At 46.1% G+C, this 23,550-nt stretch overlaps 1 protein-coding gene across 1 annotated transcript in view; it reads left to right on the top strand.

Annotated features, from left to right (window-relative positions):
- Positions 1–6,748: 6,748 nt before the first annotated feature.
- ADRA1B (adrenoceptor alpha 1B) overlaps positions 6,749–23,550 on the top strand; it is a gene marked incomplete at its 3' end in the record, with an annotated part of 59,805 nt that continues 43,003 nt past the window's right edge. Inside the window, exon 1 of the mRNA XM_082835284.1 lies at positions 6,749–7,798. Coding sequence (XP_082691410.1) covers positions 6,850–7,798 — 949 coding nt within the window. The 5' untranslated portion in view covers positions 6,749–6,849. The remainder of the gene's footprint in view (positions 7,799–23,550) is intronic.

The raw sequence follows: 23,550 nt of genomic DNA, 5'->3' as shown, positions 1-23,550 counted from the left end.
TGTTATGTTTTGCTTTAACCTTTGACAGTTTCAACAAGTGTGTTTAGAAAGTAAATCCTGACAGTGGCACTACAAAGGCAGCTTGAAAAAGCTTTAGCCCCAGAAAAATCTCCATTGGTAACATGGACAACTACCTCTGTCTTGTGAAGAGCCTGGTACAAACACAGCTGCGTGCCCACCTTCAAACCATATTGCAACCCAAAGGCCATTTCTTGCGAAATTTGGGGCCCACGACAGATTCCTGGACAAAGTGATGGGCAAAGCCCATGGATAGTAAAGGGACAGCCAGAGTCTTTCAAGAAAACGGCATACGCTCCCCTTTGTCCTCGACTCTGCAGCACTGCACGTTGGTGTTGGTGACCTGTTTACCTTGTCCCACAGGAGAAGCTGCCAGGGCATAAGGAAGCAGGGACCCATTCTTGGTTCCAGACTCAGTAGGCTTTTCACACTCCACGCTTTGGTGCCCTCGCACCCCAGCCCCCAATTCAGGGCTCCCAGGCTCTCCCCGAACATGTGATGTGATGTCAGCCCCTGGATGACTTGGCAACTAATCTTCACAAGTTTACTGCACATGGTTGCTCCAAGCTCTCTCTCACTTACCGAGACATGCAGTGCATCTAGAATTTCTGGGCTGGGGGAATCCTTTCTCACCAAAGATTGACAAATTGTAATTACCAGAGAGAAAAGCAAGTTTGCCCAGAGGGAGCTGAAAGCCCTCCCTCCTGGGAGCTTCTGACCTGCTGCCTTTAGAGGAAATGCCTCTAGTGCAGCCAGTGTCCTCTGCTCAGAAGAAAGGGTACTTCTCCTCTTTCCCATCTGGGCTGCAGCAGGGGCAAAAATCCTCCTTCAGGTCCCCAGAGACCCTAGTATACCTCATGAAGCAGAGGCCTCATACCTCCAATTCTTTTTCCATTTTTAGTCTCATTTACTGGGTACTTTGTATTCCAGCTGTGCCACCTGCCAGCCCTGTGGCCTTGGGCAACCACTCTGAGACTCAGTTTGCTCATCTATACAATGTCAGTAGTAATAGCATCCAGCTCATAATATTATTAACAGTATTAAGTCAGAAAATGTACATAAGGCATTTGGAGCACAATGCTTACATTGTGGTAAGCACTTAATAACTCACATTATTAAGTGCTGATACTTTCACTATTACTCTGTGCTAGGCACTTTACACACATTATCACATGTAATCCTCACCTCAGCGCTCTGAGGTAGGCACTGTTATGATCTTCATTTCACAGATGAGGAAACCACAGCTCAGAGTGGTTAAGTGACTTGCCCAAGGACATACAGGTAATAAATTAGTGGACGTGGGACATAAACCCAGGTCTGTTTGATGCCAGTGTTCAGACTCTTAGTCACTTTACTATCCTGCCCAAGGTCACATTAGCAGCTATTAAATAAGGGAAGTAGGATTAGACTCCAAGTTGGCTCTCAAATCTTCAGCAGACTGAGTGCTGGCCTGGGAGGCAAGAAAGCCTGACCCAGGGAGCTCGTCTGCAGAACCTTCTCACCCAGACAGCTCTGCCGTGCTGTCCCTTCCCTGACCTCTGCCTCGCTCGGGAACCTGATCACATTCTGTCTTCTACTGTAATTTCCTTCTACTGTAATTTCAGGGCTAACACTGAAACTTCTGCTGCCTTTTTTTTTTTTTTTTTTCCCTTACTCTCAGTCTGGTGCAGAGAGAAGGATGCAAGCTTTGGAGCCAGACAATAATGCTTTGAGGATACCAACGCTGCTTACTCATTGAATGGGCTTGGCCATGTCACAGAACCTCTCTGAACCTCAGTTTCCTCATATGTAAAACGGGGATAATTCCTACCTTGCATTGTTGTAAAGATTTAAGTAAGTGCACATAGAGTACCTAAAACAGTGCCTGCCACATAGTAGGTACTCTCTGAAGGGCACTTTACCAACATCATCATCTCCCATGGCACCTAGCTCAGTGCTAGGTTATTGTTTGCTTGATTTAATTCACCTTTGATTTGCCCGCAGCACCTAGCATGGTCCCTTACACAGAGTAGATGCTCCTGTATAGGGCTGGTTGAATTGAAAACTGGAGAGAGCGAGAGAGGGAATACCATGCAAAGCTGCATGATCACAGATGACAGATCTCCCACAGGTCCTCTAAACAGATCTCTGAATCTCCCACAGCCTTGGTCTCCCCACAGGTCAAACTCAGTGGCAGCTTCTCCTAGAGGGCTCACAGAAATGGGAGTTTGCAACATCAGAGGTTTCTAATGTAATCAGATGGTTAATGAAAAGGTTCTTCTTCCCTGAGCCTCGAGTGAGTCAGAGCTCTGTGCTTGGCTTTGCCCCAGGGAGTACCAAGAAAATGAAATATCGTCTGTATCCTCATGACACCTAAACAAATGGTCATTTCTCTGGGTCAGATATCAGCCAGAGGGGTTAAAAGGCATCTCCAGTGAAGGGAGGAAAGGAGCAGCAGGGAAAGGACCATGAGCAAGGTGCTTAGTGGGGTACATGGCTCCTGTTAAGGTTAATACCTGTTTGCCTTACGATGGGATGTTCGTTTTGCTTTCGTGAAAGATGCTGCTAAATGACAACGTGTCTGAAATCCACAAGCGTTTTGAACCCCTCATTCTGGCTCAATAATCCCTTCCACATCCTGACACCTGAATCAAGACATAAGTTCTCATTTAGGTAACAAACTGTCCTCTTTTGTAACAACTATAAACCACATCTGTATCTCAGACTTGCTCTTTTTCTTCCTGGCCTTTTGCCACTATAGGAAAATGTCAGATAGGCTAAGTTTTCACATTGCAGCTGGTTACTGTGATTATGTAGACACAGCCTCTACAAATTCAATGGTGTGTTGCTGGCTGTTCAAGAGGTGGTGAAATTAATGCCCAGGGAAGTGGGAAATGGGCCACCACAATCAAAACGTGGACTCGAAACTTGCTCTTCGTTCTGCCCCACTCTTTCCCTCCTACATCCCTGTCTTTGTGATAATCACCAGCTTTCTGCCAACCTGCTGGCGTTCTCTTCCTCCTCCCACTTCCCCTTGGGAAGCGGTTCAAGAGAAGCACCATCATCCTAGACTTAAAGATATAGGAGGATGGTGGGAGCTGAGTGTATGAGACCCCACTCCCACCACCGCTGTGGACAGTGCATTGGAGAAGGGGCAGCATGGTTGCCTTCAGAGGCCTCTTTATCCAGCAAAGGAAGCTGACCACCTGGAACTAGAAGACCTCAAAAGATCATCTGGCCCAGACCCTATCTCCAGACAGATCAGTACATGAGCCCCCCAGAACCAAGGACAATCTCTCCTCTTCATAAGGACCCCTGGTAGAGGCCTGCCCAAGTCGTCCCTGTCTCACAGTCTGCTGTATAAGTCATGAGTAGCTGCCGTGTGTGGCTTCTGTCTGGGGCAGAGGAAGGTGCACCGCTCTGTGGGGCAGGGAAATGGAGTTTGAGAACCCGCTCTGCACCTGACTAGCTGTGGGAGTTTACCAATTTTCTCTGCCTCCTCAACCACCTCCAAAATGGGAAGATGGGCAAGCAAGAGTTCTGCTAGCTCTTGAAGAGCTAAATCACTATAAACCAGTGAATCTCTTATTTTAAAATCTTCATATACAACTTAAGCCAGTTTAATTGAAATAGAAAAAGTCTGTTTTCAGGGCTGTCTCTATCACAGATTCCTTAATCTCAGGGAACTCCTTGAAATTGTGTATTTTGTGCATTTGTGGGTCTGTAAATTTTGGTGGGAGAGATTAAATCCCTAGATAGGTGTATGATATCCTACCACCTCCAAATATACATATATATATATATATATATATGAGGTTAGGGACCCACCTTTAGGATGGAGAGCTTAAATGTAAATCACCCTGAATGGCTTCCTGGTTCCCCACCTCTGAATACCAGGCTACAGTGATTATCAAGGGTAGGAAGTAGGAAGCCCTAGATGCAGGATTCTGGACGAGAGTAAAGAAGGCATCAGGCTTTACTTTTTTTTTTTTTTTTTTGCTGTGTAGCATGTGGGATCTTAGTTCCTGGACTAGGGATTGAACCCACGCCCCTGCATTGGGAGCACGGAGTCTTAATCACTGGATTGCCAGGGAAGTCCCCAGGCTTTACCTTTCAGTCTCCAGCTCTCACTACCCATTGCTCTGCCACATGTCTACTAGCCATACAACCTCAGGAATATTCTAACTCTCTCTGAACCATGGTTTTCTCAACTGTCAATGGAGAATGGTATACTTCTGTTAAAAGTTGTTGTGAAGAATAAAAGAAAATGAGTAAATGCTTGGCTATCAGTGGAAACTCAATAAATGTGAGTTCCCTCCCTGCACTAGTAGCTCAGGTCCCAAAACTGACTACTTGGAAGACAGCTCCATCTATAACAATCAATCCACCCCTACCTCAAATGTAAATTGGCACAGTCACTATGGAAAACAGTAAGGAGGTTCCTCAAAAAATTAAAAATAGTTATCCCACGTCTGGGTATATATCCAAAGCAAATGAAAAAAGGATTTCCTTTGCACTCCCATGTTCTCTGCAACATTATTCACAAGAGCTAAGACATGGAAACAAATGTCCATCAGCTGATGGATGGATAAAGAAGATGTGGCATACACACACACACACACACACACACACACACACACACACACACACACAATGGAGTATTATTCAGCCAAGACAAAGAAAGAAATCCCACCATTTGCAGCAACGTAGATAAGACTTGAGGGCATTATGCTAAGTGAAATAAGTCAGACAGAGAAAGACAAATACTACATGATATCACTTATATGTGAATCTAAAAGAAAAAAAAATCCTCATAGAAACAGAGTTAGTTAAGTGGTGGTTACCAGGGGTTGGGTGGGGAGGGGCTGGAGTGGGGAAATGTTGGTCAAATGGTGAAAACTTCCAGTTATAAGATGAATAAGTTCTGGGGATCTAATGTGCAGCATGGTGATCGTAGTTAATAATACTATATCATATACTTGAAAGTTGCTAAGAGAGTAGATCTTAAATGTTCTCACCACAAAAAAAGAAATGGTAATTATGTGACATGTTGGCAGTATTAGCTAACACTATGATGGTAATCACTTTGCGATATATAAGTGTCTCAAATCAACTTACATAATGTTATATGTCAATTATATCTCAATAAACCTGGGGGTGAGAATTCACCCCCTTCCTTGCTTCTGGGGGAAAAGTGTGACGTAACAGCTAAGTGCTCAACTTTGGATAGACACGCAGTTGGGTTCAACTCCCAAATTCACTCCTTGATGGCCATGTGGATTTACACATAGTTAAATTTCACTGCACCTTGGTGTCCCATCCACTAAATGAAAATGATTATGAGAATAGTCCTTCTTTCCTAGGGTCGTGAGAAGATGCGACAAGTGGATAAATGTTAACTAACATAAGGCTCTCCCTCGGCATCCTTGGCCATACCCTCTTTCCTAAGTACCATTCACCCACCTTGGGAAGTGTGTCCCTATAGCTGAATGTCCAACATGGAAATCAGGCAGAAAGGGGAAAAGAATTCAACAAATAATCTGGATTCCCCAAGTCCCCTCCCCATTTGCCTGGAGGTCTTACCCCATTCCTACCCCCAGAGAGCCCACAGTTTGTTCATTTCTTTCAGGTCTTGGCTCAAACATCACTTCAGGAAAATCCTGAGCACCCATATAAATTCCAAATGCGCCCCACAGCATTCCATTTCCCCAATCTTGCTTTATTTTCTCTGCTACGCCTGACAGCATAGGGCGCACCTCAAAATTTGCCTACTTATTTGTTGGTCTCCTCCCACTAGAATGGAAGCTCCCCAAGGACAGGGGTCTTTGTCTACTTGGTTCAATTACTCTACCCACAGCGCCTAGAACAGAACCCAGGGCAGACAGGGGGTTCCCAGTTAACAATCTGTTAAATGATTGAATGAATGATTGACAAGAAGCTTCCGAGTTTTCTTATGAGACCAGAGAGGTTTCACAGGGAGGGAAGGATGGGGGTTGGCCTCAGATCTGACTCAAGTCCCTCTCATTTGACTAACTTTGGAATTCTTCCTCTTTTAGGTGCCACGCAAGTTGCAGAGCCCCCTATATCTGAGTGCTGACTCCAGACGCCCCTCACTAAAGGCAAGCACCCCCAGCCCACTTTTGAAACTGCGGAGTGAATAGGAGGAAAAAAGAATCCCAGTGAGCCACCTGGGGGTGGGGGACAGGGGGATCCCCACGCTCAAGTCACTCTGCCCCCACCCCCGCCCCCGCTCCCCCCACCTCTTACCCTCCCCCTACTAGCCTGCCCTCGGGGAGACGGGGGGCGCGGCCCGCCTCCGGGCTGAGCAGGGTGGCGGCGTCGGGGCTGCGGGCGCCTTCGCTGGACCCGCATTGCCCCCTAGTGCCGCGCGGAGTCAGGGCGCCGGGCTCCCCCGCCTGATGTCACCGCCGTGCAGTCATCCCAGAGGCGGCTCATTGAAAGCAGACCCTCCTCGGCGCTAGCTGGGCGGAGGCGCCGCTGTCCGCAGACCCGCCGCGGGCCGGGCAGAGCCGGGCGCCCCCTGCCCCGCCGCCCGCTCCTCCCCGCCGCTCCCCGCGAGCCCGGCCCGGCGCGCCTGACGTGGACCATTAAACTTGGAGCTGCCGCCTCGTCCCCTCTCTCCTCCTCTTCGCTCTGACAGGCGAGCGAGCGGCTCGGTGCAGGCAGGAGACGTGCTGCCGGGCTGGGCTGCCCGGGGGAGATGACTTCTCGCCAGGAGGACGCCTTTGGGAAGAAGACCACGGGGGAAGCAAAGTTTCAGGGCAGCTGAGGAGCCTTCACCAGCCCTTCCCAGCCCTGTCACTCCTCTGGCTATGGAGGGCGGACTCTAAAATGAATCCCGATCTGGACACCGGCCACAACACAGCAGCACCTGCCCACTGGGGAGAGTTGAAAAATGCCAACTTCACTGGCCCCAACCAGACCTCGAGCAACTCCACACTGCCCCAGCTGGACATCACCAGGGCCATCTCCGTGGGCCTGGTGCTGGGCGCCTTCATCCTCTTTGCCATCGTGGGCAACATCCTAGTCATCTTGTCTGTGGCCTGCAACCGTCACCTGAGGACGCCCACCAACTACTTCATTGTCAACCTGGCCATTGCCGACCTGCTGCTAAGCTTCACTGTGCTGCCCTTCTCTGCGGCCCTGGAGGTGCTCGGCTATTGGGTGCTGGGCCGTATCTTCTGTGACATCTGGGCTGCCGTGGATGTCCTGTGCTGCACAGCCTCCATTTTGAGCCTGTGCGCCATCTCCATCGACCGCTACATCGGGGTGCGCTACTCTCTGCAGTACCCATCGCTGGTCACCAGGAGGAAGGCCATCTTGGCACTCCTCGGTGTCTGGGTCTTGTCCACGGTCATCTCCATTGGGCCTCTTCTTGGGTGGAAGGAGCCGGCGCCCAATGATGACAAGGAATGTGGGGTCACTGAAGAACCCTTCTATGCTCTCTTCTCCTCCCTGGGCTCCTTCTACATCCCTCTGGCGGTCATTCTGGTCATGTACTGCCGGGTCTACATCGTTGCCAAGAGGACCACCAAGAACCTGGAGGCTGGAGTCATGAAGGAGATGTCCAACTCCAAGGAGCTGACCTTGAGGATCCACTCCAAGAACTTTCATGAGGACACCCTCAGCAGTACCAAGGCCAAGGGCCACAACCCCAGGAGTTCCATAGCTGTCAAACTTTTTAAGTTCTCCCGGGAAAAGAAAGCAGCCAAGACCTTGGGCATTGTAGTCGGTATGTTCATCTTGTGTTGGCTACCCTTCTTCATCGCTCTACCACTTGGTAAGTTGGGAACTGGCAGAGGGGAACAGGGCATTTTCAGATCTTGGGTTTACTGATGAGCTTACTATAAAGTTTTTTGTGGGTTTTAGTTTTTTATGCAGTCTGTGTGTTTGGAGGTTGGGGAGTGTTGTTTGTTCTGCAAAGACTTTGCAGATTGGGTAGGTGGCTAAGAACCAACTCAGGTGTTAGTGAAACGCGCTAAGGTACGAGTCACTTGAAATAGAACCTCAGGAGGCAAATCTGGTATGTGCAATGACTCATTCAACAGCCTTGGTTTAATAATTTAAAAGGACACTGGACTTGAACATCACACCAGCGTTATTACAGTAGTAATCATGTGCCCACTAAGGTGGTGTCACTAATGCTGCATACAAAATAGTTTGTAGTTACCGCAGACACGGCATTTGGGAAGCAGGGAGGCAGCTCGTACACAGAAAGGCAGTTTTCATTCAGCATTTCCAGGGCTCCTGCAGAGAGCCACGCTCCTCAAGAGCTTTGCAGAGGCTGCCTTCTCCCTCTCCTCCTTTCACCACTTGCTATCACCTCCATGCACTCCCTCCATTACGAGTTAATAAGAGCATTTTACAGCCTCACAGCCCCAACCAGCCTTTATCTAAAGCTTAAGATTTGAAAGAGAAGGAAGACGGCCAGAGGGTCACACATTCTCAGTTTTCACCCCAAAATATCCCTAACTCTGGTGGTTTATGGAATGTCCAGAATTAAATTATAGTTGCCCCTCACCTTCAGCTACCAGACACCAAGTCCTGCTAGTATGAAACTGAGCCCTTTCTCTCCTGTGAAAATGTGCCCATCTTCTTTTGTTTGGGAGTCCTACTAAGTGAGTTGTTCAAAAGGCTACCTGACTTCCTCTAAGGATAAAGCCAAGGTCTGGGTAGGAGGTAAACCTAGAGGAGGGTACTGTGACATGCTGTCCACACGGCTCAGGAAACACTTGTCCCTTCTCTGAGGCAGTGATCTGCTTTGATTTCTTTTTCTATCCCTGGGGGACACTCCAGAAAATGAATGGAGGGAGGTAATTATGACAGAGTCATGTGCTGTGATCTCAGAAGAGACAACAGCTGTTACTTGCCATGGACCACTAACACCTACAGTCACACCAGGGGCTCAGTTGGAACTGAACATAAACAAATCCCCAAAGTAACAAAAATCCTAAAGACACACTGCTTCCAAGAGAAAGAGCCAAATAGAAAGAGGGTAAACTGATGTCGGGAGTTTCCGTTTAAAAATGATAAAGAAAAACTGTTTAACCTACTCTCCATATTGTCATTTTTAAGGCTAGCTTTCGAGCTAATGCCTTTCAGAAATATTTTCAGCGTGTTAAGTGGAGAGGGTTTGAAGCTCTACCCCAAGTAGTGATCACATCCCGCTGCCCAGCTTTCTTTTCTTTCCCAAGGTCTCAGGGTCCTTTTGCAGGCTTGTCCAGTTAAAGTGGATGACAGTTCACACTCCATTGGACCATACAAAGATCGTGGTTGCACATGGAGTGATTTGGCCAATAATTAGCCATGTGACCTTGGGCAAATGATGACTTCTCTGTGAGCCTCAGTTTCTTCATCTGCAAAATAGGGCTAGTTACTATTTGCTCCATGGGGTTTGCACTAGTGCATGGAAAGGACCTAATACAGTGTCTGGTACACAGCAAATACTCAATGAAAGTTAGCTCTTAGTAGTACAAACCAAACCCCAATACCCCCTGCAGCTAAAACTGTGTTTTCTTCTCCATTCAGTTGCCAATACCTGTTATTAAAGGCTCAGAAGGGAACTAGATCCTTTTCCTTTCTTCCTTCTTCCCCCCCCCCGCCCCCCCCCCCCCCCCCCCCCGCCACCCCAGATCCTCAGCTGGCAGAGGCTGTGACCAGAGCATCCTCAGGAAAGACAAAGCCCCAGCAGGATGCAGGCGTGGATCAAAGGTGCAGGCTTTCACTTTAGGTGGCAGGGGAAACAACTGAAGAGGCTGCCAGCATGTTGAAATGGAAAGAGTACTGCTCTGAGGGTCAGGAGCAATAGAGTTATGTATGTGAGCTTTGCCATAGATTAGCTCTGTGAACTTAGGTGTGTTGCTTTACCAGCTGGGCTTCAGGTCTCACTTCCAGGGACCAAGAGGGCTGGACTCGATCAAGGGCTCTCAAACTTCAATAAGGATCAGAATCATTTGTGGAACTAGATAAAAATTCAGCTTCTAAGACCTAACACATAGAGAATCCAAGCCAGTACATCAGAGAAGTCCCAGGAATCACGTTTAACCAGCCCACCAGGTGATTCTGAAGAGGTGATCCGCAGACCAGGCTTTGAGAAGCACCGGCCAGGGGATCTCTCTGCTCCTTTCAGGCTCCAGCCTCCTGGACACCCAGGTTTTTAAACACTGCAAAGGTTAGCACTTCACCACCCATGCGGTGGTGCAGAACGATGTGGCTTCCCTCTGGGTCCTGTTCTTCACACCCACCCTCAGTTTCTTCTCACTTATACTATTTCAGTTTCCCCCCTCTTTCTGTCCATGCCTTTCTGAGACCTTATGTTCCTAACATCTCAGGTCCTTGGCTTCCATGCCACAGAAAATGAGATGTTCTTGCCACCCTGATGCTATCAGAGCTTGTTTCTCTTCTCCTTGACTTGAAGACTTCCTGACCAGCTGTTATCTCCCGGAGCTCTCCCAGTGTGCTGTCCCTGAGCTGAGTCTATCCACATGCTTCTCCCCTGGAAATCCAACCCTTGGCGGGTAAGGAGTGTGGACTCCAGGCCTTGAATTTGGGATGGACTTCGAAAGTTACTCAAGAGTTTCAAACAGAGAAGGTGCTTAATTAACATGTTCTTAGTAATTTATCAATAGAAAGAGCAGCTGAGCAAAATGAGATGTGGGCTTCTACTTCGTCTGAGTTCAAATAACATCCAAATAAAAGTAGCATGGGGCTTCCCTGGTGGCACAGTGGTTGAGAGTCCGCCTGCCGGTGCAGGGGACACGGGTTCGTGCCCCGGTCCGGGAAGATCCCACATGCCGCGGAGCGGCTAGGCCTGTAAGCCATGGCCGCTGAGCCTACGCGTCCAGAGCCTGTGCTCCGCAACGGGAGAGGCCACAACAGTGAGAGGCCCAAGTACAGCAAAAAAAAAAAAAATAACATGATGTAGAACAATAACTCCTTTGGAATCTGATGTAGGTTCCAAATTCTAAATTTTCCATGAAAGGCTTTTCACTCAGAAGGGGAGAAAGCAGATCTGGGGGAAGACAGTGGTTGGCAAACAGAGAAGCCCAGGTAGGAGTAAACTTCTAGTTGGTGATAGACTTCCAGGTGCCTGGATGGCACGAGATTTCTATCGCCGTGTTTGTCTTCTCCGTGGAAGAGGAGGGTTGGGATTCCTCCTGGGAAGGAAGGAAAATAGCCTTGCCCCCTACAGGGTCCTGGTCAGGGGCCCCATTTGTTTTCCTTCCTCCCTTGTTTTTATTTTTGCGAGCGAGGTTGGGCTGCCTGCAGAGACAGGCCTCCCATCTCCTGTGGAGCCCTCCCCACCTGTAACACCCTCCCTATCTCCTCCCACCCTTTTTCCCTGTGGCCTCACACCAAGTTGGGCCAGGGACCAGCTCTCACTTACTCAGGAGCAGGGATGGAGCCACCAAACAAGGACCTCTTTATTCAGCCCCTGGAATCAGGCCATGGAGGGACAGGAAATAATTGGAATATAATATAGTAGCATTTCTACTTGATGGGCGATGTGCATGGTGTCCAAGGAATCTTCAGCTGCCTGGCATTACAATGAAGGCCAACTCCCACCCGCCTGGTCAGGGCTCAAGAAGCGGCTGGGCTATTGAGGGATATGCATTGCACTGGGGTGCAGGGGGGTGTGTAGTAGATGGGGGTGCGGGTGGGTAGCAGGAAGCGCTGGGCAGCCAACTGGTAGCTGGGCTTGGTGTGTTGTTTCGAAAACACTGGAACCTTGCCTCGCTCCAAATCCTTCTTCCGTCTTTTAAAATGCTGAAAGGCATCAGGAAGCCATTATTGAACTAACTGCTTTCCCCTCCAAATAAATGGTCAGCTTCAAAGAAACAGTTGTAATCTCTATAGTACTTGAACCAAATCGGAATCCCTCTCTCCATTGATTTGTTTCTCCAGTCCTCTCATTCAGATTAGGGCTGATGAATTTCCAGCTCCCACAAGAGCATAAGGGAGGGTGGGGGTCTCAGAGATGACTCAGGACAGAGCCACCCCCACAGACACACACACTAATCCTCCAGTTCTGAGGTTTCAAAACACAGGGATTTGAGTTGCTCACAGGGAAATCAATTGGTTTGAGTGAGGGAAAATTTTACACACAGGGAATCCTTCCTAGAAGAGGGAGATCTTACTGCAGGAAAATACATTCAGTCATTTATAAAATCATTAATGAAGACTTCCTAAAGCACCTACTATGTGCTAGGCATTGTACTAATCACTGGGTTGTTGAACCAAAGCAAACATGGCCCCTGCATGCAGGAGGCTCACAGCCTAGTGAGATCCTATTATCATGGAGCACATACTATGTACCAGACATTCTGCTAGGCCCTCTACAGACATTATCTCACTAATCCTCACAGCTACCCTGACAGGGGAAAGTAATAGCTCCCTCTCAACAGTTAAATATACTGAAGCTCAGAGAGGTTAGACTTCTTGCCCAAGGTCACACAGCAAGTAAATGGTAGAGACAAGAATTGAATCCGTGTCTGTCAGAACAGGCACTTACCTGGTCCAGTGCACAAAGATGTCTGACCTTTTTGCTTTCTGGTCCCAACCTGCTCTCATAGCAAATGTTCTCCAGGAACCCCAGAGCCACCTTGTCAAAAGCTGATTATTCTACTTCTGTTACAAAACCCTGTCTTTCTTCCATTCCCTACTCACCCCTGAAAAAAATTCACTCATAAACTATCAGGGAAGGTCATCCACATTCTAGCTCAGGGCTCGGCTTTCTCTATACCTCCTGCACTGTGTATGACATGGGTCTCTCAACATTGGGCATTTAGTCACCCCAACCAGGAATAAAAAGTGGGATCTTGGCCTTCATATAGGGACTTGTTTCCACATCTTTAATCATTCATTCATTCACTGAATAAGTATATATTTATTGGAAGCCTACTAGGTCCAGGCGTTGTGCTGGAGATTGTGGAGCAAAGCAGCTGTGTTTCACGTTCTCATAGAATTTAGTTCTAGTGAGGAACACAGATAATTTGAAAAATACACACATGCAAATAAACATAAATGCAAATCGTGAAAAAAGATTTGAAGAAAAGGGGTATGCTGCTATTAGAAGTATACAACAGGGATCGGTGTATTACAGGGATCCCTGAGTGGCATTTAGGCAGAACCCTGAACAGTTTGGAGGAGTTAATTCAGTGAAAGGGGCAGGTAGAAGAAGAGAGCTCCAGGCAGAAGGAAGGGCACACCTGAAAGTCCTGAGGGAGGAGCTGGTAGGGAACTACCAGAGCCCGGAGAACAGAGGGGAGGCAGGTGCAAGTCAAGGCTGGAGGTGCAGGCACAGGTTGGGCCATGCAGGGGCTTTTGTGCCACATTAATGATTTTAGATTTTATGATAAATTGCCATGGCCAGTACCGAAGGGTTTGAAGCCGACAAGAGATACAATCTGATTATGTGTTTAAAAGATGACCCAGGCAGCTACATGGAGCACAGAGCAGAGATGGGGCAGTTAGGAGGCTGTAATCCCAGTGAGCACTGGTGGTAATTTAGACCACACTGGTAGCAGTGGAGGTGGAGAGAAGTAGACATATTCAAGGACTTGGGGATGGGTTGGTTATGATACAGGAGAATAAGAGATGTATCTGGAATAGCCCTGAGTTTACTGGGTGAAACACAACCAAGAGGATTACTCCCAGGATCTCCTCAGACCCCATTCATCAGGGCTCACAAGATACCATGCTAGGAATGATACGCCAGACACTCTTATAAGGTGAGTGGACAAAATGTCCCAACCCAAAAACCAGGAGCCATGACCATCAGCAAACCCAGTTGCTCATTAGAAACATCTGGCAGGGGACTGCTTTCAAAAGCACAGATTCTTGACCTCCACCACAGACCTTTGTATCAGAATCTTTCATGATGGGCCATGAATCTCAATTTTTAACCAGTTCTCACAGGCAATTATGCCACCAGCATAGCACTAGTCCTCCCCATGCCTGGGAACCTGGAATGAACACCCCTTGGAGAACCAGAGTTTGGTTAAACTTCCCCCAGTGCAGCCAGAAACATCCCCAGTCCTGCCCAGTCCCTCGGGCCAGTCCATACAGAGGAAGGCAGAGGATTGTTAGGAGGGAAGGTGAACTCTTCAAACTAGAGCCTCCCTGGAGAAGGGGAGGAGAATGAGCCCTGTGGAAGCAGGTCTTCAGTGTAGCAGGTAACACTGCTCAACACTAAATGTTCTGTATAGCTTGTAATTCTCACAGCCCCTCTGCAGAGCAAGGATCATCACCCTGTGTCTAGAGTTCAGAGAGGTTCGGTAAATTGCCCAAGGTCACACAGCTAGTAAATGATAGAATCTATTAGACTCCATATTTGGCACTCAATAAACATATGTTATATTATTCTTGTTGTTACTACAGTGCTTCCACACATTTGTCTGAGGTCTGGTGCCCATGGGTGATAACATTTTTACTGGCTCATGACAAAATGAAAGAAGAGTTAGGAAAATCCTGTGTTTTTCCAAATGTACTCAATATAAATGACTGTTCTTTTGTTCTAAAGACTATGTCCTGTCTATTTTGGGAAACTGAAATAACATTTCTTTAATGGGATGATGGTAATAAGTGACAGTGATAGTCATTGTGTGTGTGTGTGTGTGTGTGTGTGTGTGTGTGTGCAGTATTCTACTTGGCAAAAGAAAAAGTTGGTAACCCTATGTCTGTCCCCACCAAAAATTTTTTTTGAAATTTTACTGTGAGTCTCCTAAAGTCTTAGAATCATGGGAGACACGATGATAGTTAGGCACGATAAATATTTGTGGGAGAAAGCAGGAAGAAAGGGGGAGGGTGATTTATCCTCTCAGTGATGGATAAACAAATTAGCCTCAGCTTTGCCATAAGAGTCAAAGGCTTAGGGCGGGGGGCAGGGGGGCGGTGAGGGGGAAGGATGATGTGTGTGGAGTCATGCTTGTCAGGTATGATAGGATGGGGGCCATTTGTGGAAGCACCCAGTCCTTCTGGGGTGAAACAGACCACAGAAGTGCCAGTGGGCGTGTGTGTAGCTGCAGTGCCATCACAGATGGACCTACTAAGATCTCTAATGCAGGAGATGCCTTTACCTGAGTATGTGTGGCTCATAAAAATAACTGATGGCCACCAGGCCACAATGGGAAATTGCTTTCTCCCACATCTGCAGGATGTTTCCGCAGTCACTGTGCTCCCTAACCACATCTGATAACAGTAATACTAATAGCTCCATTTATTAGGTCTTGCCATGTGCCTGGCTTACACCAGGCTAAGGGTGCTTTCTATGCAGGCTCTCATTCACTCCTCTCCAGAGGCTTACCAGATGGACACTATGGTTGTCTCCATTTTACAGATGAGGAAACTGAAGTTCAGAGAGATTGGGTGATTTGCCTCAGGCCACCCAGCTGATTAGTGACAGAACCTGGATTCACATCTAGGCAATCGGAATAAGCTAAAGGGCTCATTACTGGGGGTATACTAGGTGTGGGGCTCTGAGCCCTGATTTATGGAAGCCCAGAGAGGCCTAGGGAAAGCAGAGTCTATTCTGAGAAGATGGAAAGGAAGGGCAAGTGGCTGCCTGTTATTCAGCAACCAAAAGGCACCATATCCTGGTGAGAACATAAAGAATATAAAAATAATTGGGTCTTTCCCCTAGCAAGCTAAGTCAAAATTTCTCTTTCTTTTATTATGGGTGCTTTATATTTTTTTCAGCTTCACAACATACTACGGGTAGTGCCATATACCTTCAAGGCTTTTATCAAATTTGGGCTTTGGGGTTAAACACATAAAATTTACAACACTTTTTCACAGCCTAACTTCTGGCTGAATACATTTCAGAACTTGATTCACCTCTTCACCACATACGTGTGATCTCAGCACCATAGGACTCCCTTCTACCTTGGATCAGCCTCTGGTCCTACCTCTTCTTGTCACAAAGGGTTGCATCGTGGACAAGAGAGTATTTCTAGAAGCTGTTTTTCCACTTTGCAGTAACCCTGACTAGTGATAACCTAGCTATACAGAAAGAAAATGCACATATATGTATATAAGAATATACATATATGCACACCATATGTGTATATTCAAGAGAACCCAAATGAAATGTATCTTTAACTCTTAGCTAGTTCCCAAAAATGCCCACAACCCCTATACTAATACCCACATGAAGGGAAATTATGACAGAGGGAAGTTGGAGTGGAATTAGATAGTGATCCTAACCAGTTGCATGTAATAGACCTTACTCATGAAAACTTTGCAAAATAATACTACCTAGAGGAGACACGCTGGGATCCCACCCAGGGCTTTGGAGGGTCCCATGAAGAGAGGAGCCCAGAGGTTAAGGAAGTGCCCATGGTCCACCCCAAACACTACAGGGGTGGCTCTCTCTAGCAGCCTCGTGACTGATGGACTTATGTGTGAACTTCTTGTAAGCAGTGACCGCATCTTTCCTCTTTGCCTAACACGGGTGCTAGGAGCGCACGTTAACTCAAATTGCTTGCTGTTTCCCCAAATACACCTTACATTTTCCTTACCCTATGTGGTTTTCGTACTCTTCCCTCTGGCAGGAATGCTCTTCCCGTACCCTCTGAACATCCAAATCCTGTCCACCTGTAGACCCCCAGTTTTGTGGACACCTCTCTTAGGAAGTTTTTCTGGTCCCCACCCCTTTCCCTGGTGGTGATGGCTGTCTTTATACCTTGTGTATGGTGCTTGTCACATTTGTTCACGGGAATCAGGACTGATTGGCACATCTTCAGCAGTGTTACTGGGCTGCAAACCTCTGGAGGAAATGGTCCAGGTTTCACTCATCTTCCTGTCCTCCATGCCCAGAGACATGTACCTACTAGACTCCCAATAAAAATAGCAATTGCAGCTATGATTCACACAGTATGTGCCAGACTTCATCTACCATTTGAACCTCCCAATAGCCCATCAGATAGGTATTAATGTTCTGCTCACTTTATAAATGAGGAAACGGGCTTAGAGGTTAGGTGACTTGTCCCATTCCTTGAAAATACCACAAGCACGTTGAAACTGTCTTGACTGCTCTTGTGAAACCAAACGGCCAATATGGGTCTGGTTATGGACCCAATGAAGAAAGATTAGATAGATGAAGACCGGAGTGGACCCAAGTTATGAGCTTGAAAATTGGACAACATCTTCATTCTTCATAAAAGGTTGCCATTCCACCGCCTCTGGGGGAGACCTGTCTTTTGCCAGTCAGTCCCCATTTTCCCTCACCTTCTCAGCCCTTGTCACCTGCCTCTCGCCTCTGGGAGGGATATGGTCAGAGTTGGTCCCCACAGAAGTAGGAGAGGAGGACACAATTCTGGTGACTTTATAGCAGGGCCTGATTAAGACCTTCAGAAAAGCCCAAGGTATTGAGAAGTGAATGCTGCCCCCACCTCCAAATGTAATTCTAAATTCTCTCTCTCTCTCTCTCTCTCTCTCTGTCTCTCTTTCTCTTTCTCTCTCTCTCTCTCTCTCTCTCTCTCTCACACACACACACACACACACACACACACACACACACACACACGACATACACACACGGCCCTAAAATGAATGGAAGGAAAGCCAACATTCTAATTTATCCCATGAAGTCTACTTTGATTTCTTTAATATCAAAGCATTTCTCCAAAAAAGTGAAGGTGTCCAGCTTTGCTAAATGCACCAAAGATACACTGGGTCTGTTTGTAGGTGATATAGTATTGCTCTATAATGGGGTGACCAGACATCCCACCTTGCCTGAGCCAGTCTCCACTTATGTCTGTTACCAAGGGCACTATGATGATTATTGTAACCCTCTCATATTCTCAAAATGTCTCAATTTGAATGATAAAAGTACCTCGATATTTTAACTCCCGGAGTAAGAGTGTTTACAATGGAACATCCAATGGTGCCTTGGTTTCGCTGAGAAGCCTGAGATGGGGGAGGAGAGAGTCTGGCATCCATGGCCTCAGCAGTACCGAGAAAGATTAATAATGAGAGAATGAAGTGAAGGAGGAAAGACACAACTTCACGGGTGTGTTTTTTGTGGGAAAAAGGAATTAATGTAAAGGTTGGTCGGAAATTTTTAAGTCTTCATTCAGTTAATTTACCCTACTTGCACAAGTGACTCACTGAGCTGGGATCTGAATCCATGGCTGGCTGACCCTAAATACTTAGATGAGTGAGTCAGTGAAGGAGTGGATCCATTTCAGCACAAGGCAGATGGTATGATCTGAATGATGAGTGTCTCCAGAATGAAGAGGAGACGGAAAGAAAGGTGGGCCAAACTGATATTGGGGGGAGGAGGAGAAAAGCCAGCTATGTCCTAGGTACTTGTCAGGCTGGAATGATGGTGGGGGAGGGGCATCCTCACCCATTCATCACCCCCCTCCTGACATGACAGAGCATAGGTCAGCCCATTGTACCATCCTCACTGACAGGCTTGTGTTCTTAGATTGTGTCAACAGCACACTCGTGACCACACCCAGGGGCAGCACACGTGAGTCCCCTTTGAGCACTCAAGTGCCCCTCTCCGGTGTGAGCACATAAAGTCCGCTGTAAAAATCGCACCAATGAACAGTTCATGCCGAAATGTTCAGAAATAGAAAGTCCTAGCACATGCAAGTGGACCATTCCTTTCAGAGCCCCATTTAACTTTTTCCAGGGGTATCTGCGCACAGTGTCTTGCTCCCCTGAAGCTGGGATGCATCTGGGGCTTAGCTTCGCATGCTTTTTAAAATTCTTCTTTAAGATAGAGTTTCCTGCCAAGCTAACATGCATCGCTTTGAGGCTGAGCTCAGCACCCTGGCCATGGCCCAGAAGGAGGTTAAAATAGGACCAAGGGCAAGCCGGGCTCACTGTCATTCACAGGCATGGGCCCCAGGGCTCACGCCACCAGCACAGGGCCGGGCAGAGATCCAGAGAGGCAGCTGGTGGGGGAGGAGGGGGGTGCTACCAACTGGAACAAACAAAAAAAATTACATCTCTGATTTATATATTCAGGCCATCAATCAGCCCCTGGCATCAAGAGAAAGTGGTACCTGCTTCCAGGTATACCCTCATAGTGTCATTTGTGACTCCTTATCCCCAGCTCTGCAGACTTTATCTTAAGCAAAAGTTCTTGGGCTTTTTTGTTGCACGGGCCCCAGTGGCAATCTGGTGAAGCCCCTTCTTACAATAGATACATAAAATAAGATATACAGGATATCAAAGAAAATCAGTTATGTTGAAATAGCTATTATAATGTTAAAAAAACAAATTTACTGTAGAGTAAACCAATGTTCTTCATTATTAACATATTAAACAAGATCTAGCAGCAAGTCAGATAAATAACTACTATAACTTGAAGTAGTGGCAAGTGGAAATATTTCAAGATATCTGCAGCAAATGTAATATAATATCGTAAATCTGATTTCTGTGGGCGACAAATCCTGCTAATTCTACTGTGGCTTGTTGCCTGCATTCCTGTGGAAGAAAATGCTAACTTTCAGCCAAAGGTTAATTCTTTAAAAAAAATAAAAATAATTTTTCCCATCCAAGTTCAGGGACTCCCTAACCCCAGAATAAGAACGCTGTCCTATGACATTATAAAGATGTACTTCAGGGCATGAGGTTTTCTATACTTTCTTCTTTCAAATTATATAGTCTTAGGACCACAGGGAACTTGGACTATGCCATTGTGCTTTGTAACTGTCTTGCGTGATTACTTGTAGCAATTTTTAAATCTACTTTCTCTATTTAAAAATAGTGCATTGACTTTTATTTAAATCAAGAAGAATAAAAAAAAAAGAAAAATCATTCTACCCACGCCAGACCCCAGGTCCACCTCTATCCAGCACTCTCAGTCTTTTTTCCCAGGAGCAAACACTGTTACCAGATTGTGTATAGTTCCAGAAATATTCTATTTATCTGTAAGCATCCATATACATTGTATGTATGTGTAAATATTTAAGTGTGTATGTGTGTGGAATGTATGTTTACATCCTGTTTATTTTTACAAATGGTATCATTTTATAAACACTATAGTGGAGGTTACGTTTTACACTCAACGGCATATCTTGGGCATAGTTCTGTCAGAATGTATAGTTACTGCTTTCCTTTTCATGGCTGTATAGTAATCCATCTATGGAATATCCTATTTTATTTAACAATTTCCCAGCTCATTGACATTAGGTTATTTTTGGTTTTTCCATACTAAAAACAATGCTGCAGTGAGTACTCTTGTCTATGTGTCTGTGCCCACATATTCAGGATAAATTCCTAGGAACAGAATCACTGGAGCAAGAAATATTTGATATTTTAGGTTTAACCTGATTATGTTCAATTTTACTAAATAAGGAATTTTAAATATATTAAAATGTAAAGTTGTTAAAATAAATAGGTTAAATCTATCGTGTAGGAGGGTTGTCATGATATTTATGTGAAAAAGACAAGTCAGGGTTTTATATAATCCTATTTTTAAAAGCTATTAGTCACCTGCAGGGGTAGAGAGAAGTGAGGAGGAGTAGGTTATTAACTTTTTTATACACCTCTGTATTTCATATTTCACAATATTTCACGTGTGTGTGTGTGTGTATGTATACACAAATTACATCACCTAGTGCTTTTATCACTAAGTATCAAGTGTGGACTTCTTGCCGTTTCAATGAAACTGAATCATTTCAGTTTTGTTTTTTGGTTTTTTTTTTTTTTTGCGATACGCAGGCCTCTCACTGTTGTGGCCTCTCCCGTTGCAAAGCACAGGTTCCGGACGCGCAGGCTCAGCAGCTGTGGCTCACGGGCCCAGCCGCTCCGTGGCATGTGGGATCTTCCCAGACCGGGGCACGAACCCGTGTCCCCTGCATAGGCAGGCAAACTCTCAACCACTGCGCCACCAGGGAAGCCCTGTATTTCACATCTTTTAACTGATGTATTGCAATCCATAATAGAAGGTACCATAATGTATTATATATAACCAATCCACTTATGACAATAGTGGTCATGTTTATGTAAATAGATAAGACACACACAAGGTATCACATTCACAAGGCCCAAGTGTAGAATGAAAAGAATGTCCCTCTCAGTTCCTTGGTCCCCATGTATCGAATTCCCCTACCTGGAGGCAACTATTAATACCAGTTTCTTGCACATCCTTTCAGAGATATTCTATGCATATAAAAATATACGTTCTTTTTAACAGAAATAACATGCTATTCTGCACTTTGCTTTTTTCACTGAACAGTGCATCTTGGAAATTTTCCACTTAAGTATAAATAGAGCAACCTCATTCTTTTTGATACTGCATAGTATTCCTTTTTCTTCCAAAAAGACTTCTATAGAAGGACATTTAGGTTGTTTCAAATCTTTTATTATTACAAACAACACTGTAGTGAATATTCCTGTACATACTTCACTATTTCCCATGTTATACAATTAAAATCCTGAAAGTGGACTATTCTGAGTAAATTTTTTTTTAATTTTTATAAATACTGCCAAATCATCCTGCACAGAGATTGTACCAATTTTCATTTCCTTAACTGACATTTGAGAGTGCCCACTCATTCCCTAACAGTTTGTTATCAAACTTTTTGATCTCTGCCAGCTTGATACGTGAAATATCTGTGAATGAGGTTAAGCATCTTTTTGTATGTTTGATAATCCATCCCTTCTTGATGTACAATTGTTTTGAGTTTTTAGCTGTGACAGATTTTCTTATACATGCACTTTTTTCTTTAATGTCTTTTGTACACTTGCCCTTTAGGATTGCCTTAGGATAAAATCCACTTTGAATGGTTAGGATCAAAAGGTAGACTCATGTGAAAGGCCTCAGACACCTATTATCAAATTACCCTCTGGGAAGGATATAGCAATTTACACTCCCACTAAGCATGTTTCAGCACAGCTGAAGAAACCACTTTTTATGCTGACAGTTCCTCACTGCCTGGGGAAGTTTCAGACATCTGCGTGACAAGTCAGCTTCCCCTCAGAGGTGATAAGATGGCTTGAAAGCTTCAAATCCTTCCAACTAATTTGGTGTCAGCCTTCCAGACTTCAGGGCTAGCAAGCTGCCCTCTTGGAATGCAACACCCCATCCATCAGGGGAGCCAGAGCAAGCAGCAGCCTTGGAATGTGTGTATGTTACCCAGGATCTGAGAACAAAAAGCAGTCACCCACAGTGTGTAAACGGATTTGATCTTTCACATGGCTGCCAGCGCCACCACGATCCACATCAGTGGTTCGAGGCTCTGGGGCTGATGTACTGATTAAAAACCGTAACAAAATAAGATACTCCCCCCGCCCACCCCAGGAAAACAATCAACTTTGAGGCACTCAAGGATGAGTTAATAAGGAAGGATTCCTCTGGGCATCCAAGCTTGCCGCACCCGACCATGGGGGCCTGTGCTGATCCAGGGAACTCAGTGGACAGTCTATATTTAGACAAGGGCATGGCAAATGCACCACATTTTAGTTGCAAAATTCAAATTGGCTCGGAAGATGCCAGCCTCACGAATGGAAAATTTAATCGAGCACTGCTTAAGAAGCAAGGAGATGGCATGTTGAGCAGATTCTTCTGGGGAAGGAGGCTTTTTTGAGAGGCAGGCAATGAGCCCTGGTTAGTCAGGGTGGTAATTTAATCCCGACCTTGAACTGCTAGTCAGGATGGAGAGGCAGAGTTATTTTCAGACTGTACTTAACCTAGAGGTGTTGGAACCAGCATCCAGGACAGGGCAGGGAAGAGATGAACTCTGACCCGCTGCCACCAAGTTGAGAGATCAAGATCCTAAGCCAGGAGCTGAGATCAGCCAGGGAGTCTCAGCACCTCAGGAAATCCTTTCCTGCCACCTCTCTCTGTCACTGCCATCCCACCCCACTTCATCCAGTAAAGAGGGCTGGTACCTTCCCTTTTCCTTTCCTTTCCCTTTCCTTTTTTTCCTTCCTTCCTTCCTTCCTTCCTTCCTTCCTTCCTTCCTTCCTTCCTTCCTTCCTTCCTTCCTTCCTTCCTTCCTCCCTCCCTCCCTCCCTCCCTCCCTCCCTCCCTCCCTCCCTTCCTCCCTTCCTTCCCTGCCCTTCACAGGTTCTGTCTGGCTGGCAGCTTGGAGTACTAGAAAGAACAGGGACATTGAAATCAGGCAAATCCAGGTCTGAAGTCCTGGCTCTGCAGGTCATCTCTCTAAGCCTCAGTTAATACATCTGTAAAACGAGACTGAAATCATCTGCTCATAGGATTGGAGTGAGAAATAAATAGGAAAATGGATGAAAATGAGTCAGCTGGGTGCCAGACACGAGTAAATAATTCAAAAACATCAGCTATTAATGTATGTGAAGCCTCTAATATAATATCACCTTTGGAGGATACATTTAATAAGGATCTGTTGATAAATTGGGATTATGAGTAATTCTATAAATGGACTATGTCTTTGGGGGAAATAAAAATGGGACCAGTTCCTTCTCATTAAAAGGTTGGGGGATTGGGCTTCCCTGGTGGCGCAGTGGTTGAGAGCCCGCCTGCCGATGCAGGGGATGCGGGTTCGTCCCCCGGTCCGGGAGGATCCCACATGCCGCAGAGCGGCTGGGCCC

This window comes from Leucopleurus acutus (assembly GCF_964270905.1).
Source record: "Leucopleurus acutus genome assembly, chromosome: 3".
NCBI classification, from domain to species: Eukaryota; Metazoa; Chordata; class Mammalia; order Artiodactyla; family Delphinidae; genus Leucopleurus; species Leucopleurus acutus.
This window is presented reverse-complemented; position numbering and strand designations above follow the sequence as displayed.